This window comes from Gymnoscopelus braueri, assembly GCF_963280865.1.
Source record: "Gymnoscopelus braueri genome assembly, chromosome: 7".
Classification (NCBI taxonomy): domain Eukaryota; kingdom Metazoa; phylum Chordata; class Actinopteri; order Myctophiformes; family Myctophidae; genus Gymnoscopelus; species Gymnoscopelus braueri.
The window spans coordinates 10,662,579-10,668,819 of record NC_137608.1 but is presented as its reverse complement, the minus strand read 5'-3'; the positions used below and the strand labels follow the sequence as shown (position 1 = coordinate 10,668,819).

Below are 6,241 nucleotides of genomic sequence, written 5' to 3'. Positions count from 1 at the left end.
TACATTTCCAAGACAAATATTTTAACTACTTTTCTAGGAAGGTTGGCTGTGTTTTTTTTCTTCCCTAAAATGCAATTGGCCACACTTCTGCTCTCACACTAGCCGTGTTTCTGGCTTTCCCCTCCGCTCGCCTCTTTGTTCGTGTATGGGAGTAAAAGTATTTAAGTAGAAAATGTAGAAAATTCAGAGAGTTACTTCTCTGAAACAAGAGTTACAAGGTCCTATAAATTCATGGTGAAAACATTACAGCATTTCATTGATATAAAAATTACAAAATGTACTTTTTGACTGAGCTACTTTTACTTGTAGTGGAGTAAATTTGACCTGGAGTATCTGTACTCTTACTCAAGTACTGGGGTCGAGTACTTCATCCACCTCTGGTGCTGCCCTCTCATTGTCATGCATGTCACACCGCCTACACACACACACACTGACTGTATGCATTAATAAGCTCTATTCAAGTAGAACGCTGCACGTGCTACTTTGCATTTATTATTTAACCCTCTAACCATTTTGTATGTACGACGTGTTTCACAAAAAAAGTGCAGATATTTTTTTGTAGTGCTATTTTTTTGTTAGGTCTATAATGACATGCCCGACACAGGGATGCCAGAGGGTTAATGTGGTTAATAAACATGCACACAATTTGCATGCGAACCGTTTTCCCCTGTGGTAAGAAAATTACAATTTAGAAAATGAAATGTGTCTGCAGGCATTGCAGCATGAATATGTATGGATTATGAATATATACAGTGAATATATACTGTACAGTGTAGCTAGTGTAATACCACCCTCATCTTATTCCTACACATTGCATAACTGTAGCCTATGGTCCGTTTAGCATCAAACAAAGACTATGTGGGAGCATCCACACTATATTACTATAGTTGTGGTGTGTCTTCCATCCACTTGAGATAGAGGGATTATTTCATGTACACACTTGTACCTGCTGGTTTATGCTTATGTGTGTATTAGATATCTTTGCACAAACAATATTTCTCCCACTTCTTGTTTACACCTGTAAACCTGTGATGTGACAATGAATGCTTGGTGTGTGGATGGCACATTAGTCTGTTGGTATTGTCTGACCAACAGTTAGTAAGACAATACGCTAGGGAAACGGTTATTGGTTCCTTGTTGTTACCATGTCTGTGTGCATCGATATGCCCTTAAATCCATTCTGTTGTGTTTATGGCACTCTTATGTACTGACGTGCACCTGCACTGTTGTCATAGAGGTAAAGCAAACTATTCTTTGATGAATAAAAGGTTGTTTTAACCAATCTGTATGGTATAGTAGGTTGGGGGTGGTCTCCCTACTCTTGCATTGAGACATTTAAGACAATGTCAATAAAGTGATCTAAGCAGACGGCACACCATAATTCTACCTACATGTAGATGCGTCACCATCTTTATTGTATTTGGGACATTTTTTTAATTACCTCTCTCCATTGGGAGAGGGTGTGTTTAATATACATGATATCAAGGAATGTTTATGATACCAAGGAATTAAATAAAGGCAAATTCATACTTCATTGCGCGACCCTTTTGACAAGCGTCGCTTGACATAAAATGTCAATATTACACTTACAATACGATGGTGTTGTCGAAGCAGATGTCTGTCAGCGTCCTGTCCACCATCACCATGTCTGTGTCGAAGATCTCCCCTCCTAACTGGAGCAGACAGAACACTGCACACCTATGGAGCTCTGAGACACAGAGAGACAGAGACAGAGCAAAAATCGATCATCAAGCTTGTAGAAGCTATGTTTGCTACTTTTGTGTGTCACTGTAGTAGGGCATTAACTTGAAATACTGTATGGAGAGTTCTGCAACAAGGTTTCTGCAACAATATTATGAAAGGTAACAAAAAACATGAATGAACATTTCTGAATTTCTGAATGAAATATATACAGTAGTCCTCCTGACAGACCTGGACTATGTGGAAGACATCAGCCTGCTCTCTGACCACGTGGAACAAGCACAGCAGCTCCTGAACAGACTGGAGTCAGAGTGTGCCAAGGCTGGCCTTCGGCTAAGTGCCAACAAAACTGAGGCTATCACCTATAACATCCTATCGGAACATCCACCTCTGACAATAACAGGAGGCACTGCTCTGGAAGGAAGTCATGGACTTCAAGTACCTGGGCTCATGGGTCAACTCAACTGAGCAAGATCTTAAAGTGAGGAAGGCACTTGCATGGAGGGCCCTGGACAGCATGACCAGTGCATGGAACTCCAACCCCCCCCCCTCTATGCAACGGTAGAGTCTGTTCTCCTCCATGGCAGTGATTGAATGCTGGACCCTGAAGCCAACCCTGCAGAAGTCTCTAGACGGGTGCTACACCAGAATGTTGTGTGCGGTATACTTACCATCAGCAAGAGTGCATATGTTACCAACAAGAATCTGTATGATGGAATATCAAGGGTGAGCGAGAAAATAGGAGCCAGGAGAATGAGACTATAGCAGGACACTGCCAAAGACATCAAGCTGCCAGCCAGCAAATTGGTGCCGTGGGAACCAGGCACCGGTCACGAACATACGTGGATGTACTCAAGAGAGATGCTGGAGAGCAAAGCACCAACGAGCTGGCCAGATGTATGGAGAACCGGGATGACTGAAAGCGACGATGGAGGGCTCGTCTGAGGACGACCTAGAGCAATGTTTCTCAAAGTGGGGTCCGGGGACCCCCAGGGGTCCCTTGAGGGGGTCCCAGGGGGGTCCCCAGCTACATTTGTTAATACAGCATCACGATCATCTTAACCCCTTTATCCATATTGTATACGTTGGCTATTTTTGAAAAATCTTGAAAGTGTTTTTCTTTTTTTTACACAAGTCTTCTTCTCTGGGGGTCCCTGGCACCAAAACATTTTCAGATGGGGGTCCGCGGCAAAATATATATATCAATTTGGGGGTCCTTGTGGCACGGAAAAGTTAGAAAACTACTGACCTAGAGAATATTTGTGAGAAGCCAACATATGCAAGGCATTTCAACCCCTCTTTTTCTAAACGACTCCATTCCAGAGCTCATCCTCGGCTCGCACGGCAGCATTATTGTCCTTCAGGAGCGTTTTCACGGGAATGCAGAGGCGTATATACAGGCTGTTTCAACAACAGTACACAGAGGGGCTGATATGACCTACAGAGACTGGGAAACTAAACACTACTCTGCCAGCTGTTTCACATGCACTTATACTGTACACAAACAACAACCACCTATTACCACCTGCCAAGTAGGCTACTATGATGATAGGTCAAATACCCAGCTGGATAAATGCCACTCTACAGTAAGGTTATTACTAGAATACACCTTATTTGTACCGCATTGCTGTTTCGCACGCATGGTTGGACAACAGCCAAAGCATTCTTATTGGTCCAAAACAAACCAGCCGTGCTGCTGAATACTAATGTTTTGCTTGAGTTACACTGTATATCGTTGTTGTCGGGCAGAAACCTCTTATCTCCATATCAAAAATGACGTGTTTTCCCCCCCCGTAAATTAACGCCCTACTTGATCATACTACAGCGTCACACAAAAGCATCAAAAGTAGCAGATCTCTCTTCGAGCTTGTAGATCTGCTACTTTTGATGATTTTGAATTTGAATCCTGAAAAGTAACAGTTTGGGACATATGAGGTTTCAAAACGACAGAGGCGATATTTTGTAAATTTTGTGCACCACACAAGACTGGTCCTGCATTATTACACATTAACTATATAATCCACTTAAGTCTTACACAATTTCTTTGTGTTTTGTTCACTGCTGTTCTGGTGTAATCTCCCCTCCATCACATTGCTCTGAGCAAGGTGGTGATTGTACTACAGAGCACAACGTGTTGGTAATAATGATGATTGCATAGTATAGAGCTACTCCTCCTGAGGGCATTCTGTGCTTCACAGATGCCCTCCTGCCAAGCTAAATAACTACTATAACCAATATTAACAGCAAATAATGTCCATGGGGGTATCATTGACATTGTAGAATGTGGCAGAAACTACTCCATATAGACTGTTTATATTTCTTGTATGTCTCATTGAAAGCCAACGTTATGGAATGTCCTGTTAATTCATGGACCGGATAATCAATCACAATGTCCTGAGTTCTGAAGCTGCATATTGTCCCCCTTTCTCTACGCTCTAACTCAGACAGTAGAAATAACTAATCATTTAAAAAAGGAAAAATTATGTTGTTTACAAATTGAAGCGTTCGGCGAGGCCTCCCTCGTCATTAATATTTAAGAGGCCTTCAAACTTAACATTCCGAGAATACGTTAAAAACCTGGATCTTGCCCAGTTGCTCTCATTCTCATGGGTTCTCTCTCTCATAATAATGTCCCCCTGCTTTTTAATGACCTTGGACTAATGGCCTCATTAAGCGTCGTTAAGGACTCTCTCTACCTGTCTCCTCGGTTCATTTGTGTGATCCGGTCATGCACATTAATTCCATTCAGGTTGTCAGGGGAGGGGGGCGTGCACGGAGCTCTATAATGACTGCGCACGTGTTTGACCCGCATTAACTCCCAGCGATGAGGCGGGCAGTAACGAACCGTCAATCAACACGGCCGGTTCAGAAACGTGCTTCCGGAGAATCCGGACTCAGGGGTCCAAATATACTGCTGGGTTTTAGATGCTTCCTTCCACAGTGTTCATTTGCATTCACCTGGTAGCCATGGTGATAGTGGCTGGCTAATTAAGGCTAATTAAGGTTAGTTAGATCTGTGATCAGGTGAATGCAATTAATGTCCTAGTTGGATAGACAATCAGCAGTTAGCAGGTTTTACCCCAAGGGAACCCCCCGGTAAAGAAGATAACAGAAAAATCTACTGGGTTTGGTTTCCATTCAAATGTATGGCAAATATGCAGATTTATGCACCTTTCCATTCACTACTCTCATGCAATATTAGGAAATGGTTCATGAGATAAGCACTGTAAATACACAAAACCATAGTTTTTATACAAAACCAGCAGATTCCATCTCCCATGTTGTGCATTTCTTTTTTCGATAATGCTGGCAAAAACCACGCCGAGTGAGCAGCATTTTTTCAAGATTGTTATTTGAATTTTCTGTGTTTCCATTAACCCATTCAATGCGGGAAAGCATCTGTGCCATTTTAAGATTTCTTTGGCTATTCAAAAATAGCAGATCTACAAGCTCATCGAGTGAGCTTGATCGTCCATTTTGCAGTAGTCGCAGTTTCTATTAAACAGTGTTCAGCGCGGAGAAAAACAACACCGGAGATAATGGCGGATTAGGGGAAGCTTTAGAGCGGCGGCGGATGGGAACGAAAATCTTCGATTGACATTCTATTTCCGTTTCCGGTGTGCTACAATGAAAGACCACTTCGCGTAGAACTACGCGACTGGCACGCTGCGCAATTATTTAGGTTCGCGTAGAACTACGCGATTGGCACGCAATGTGTTAAAAAAAAACGGTTGATGGAAAGCCAGGTACTGAAGCACGACTGTCACCGACACCAACACCTTAGCCTCGATCTCCAGGCTTTTATTGTTTAGTGTTGCTATAAAATAAAAGCCTGGCCCAGCGGGTCGGTGTACTCGGTATAAGGAAGTGTTTCACTTCCCAACCAACCAGAGTGCAGTGGGCGTCGCTCGTAATGTTGTGTTAACGGGGCGGGGGTTGACGGACAGATCGGTGAACCAATGGGATCAGCCGCAGTCTCTCGCCGGCTCTTTACACCCGCCCCTCTATACACGAAATCAGGAGCGTTGGGGCAGTCTACCAACACCTGAACCAGCAGCTTGCTGCAGAAATGTTTTTGGAGCCACAGACACAGGTTTGAACAAACAGAACAAACACTGTATGTCTGTTTTTAGAACAAAGTCAGCAATGTCATGCAGCTCACCACAGGACAGAAAACCTACTACAGGCATCACTCCAAGGTGACACTCAATAGATGTCACTTGTGTTACTCACGATCATCGTCGCTGTGTTTTTTCGTAAATTAATGCCCAACTTGATCATACTACAGTGTCACACAAAAGTATAACAAGTAGAAGATTCGCAAGCTCAAAACGTGGACATGGTTTCCACCCGACAGAGATGTCATGCTCTGCCCTACAAATAATGACCCAGTTCTGTGTCTGTGCCTGTGTGCTGATGTTTTTTTTTGTAGTCCCTCTTTGTGGTAGTCCCTCTTTGCCAAGGGATGTCATATTTGTAATGGGTTCCTGTGACAGTACGGACGGAGACATCTGGGAGAGAACCGTAAACAGATTCCAGG

General features: G+C 43.2%; 1 protein-coding gene across 1 annotated transcript in view; it reads right to left on the bottom strand.

Annotated features, from left to right (window-relative positions):
- rtkna (rhotekin a) overlaps positions 1-6,241 on the bottom strand; it is an 87,135-nt gene that overhangs the window by 12,244 nt on the left and 68,650 nt on the right. The window contains exons 4-5 of the mRNA XM_080433469.1: positions 1,591-1,708; positions 354-415 (exon numbers count right to left, since the gene is read on the bottom strand). Of these exons, the coding sequence (XP_080289595.1) occupies positions 354-415; positions 1,591-1,708 (180 nt within the window). The remainder of the gene's footprint in view (positions 1-353; positions 416-1,590; positions 1,709-6,241) is intronic.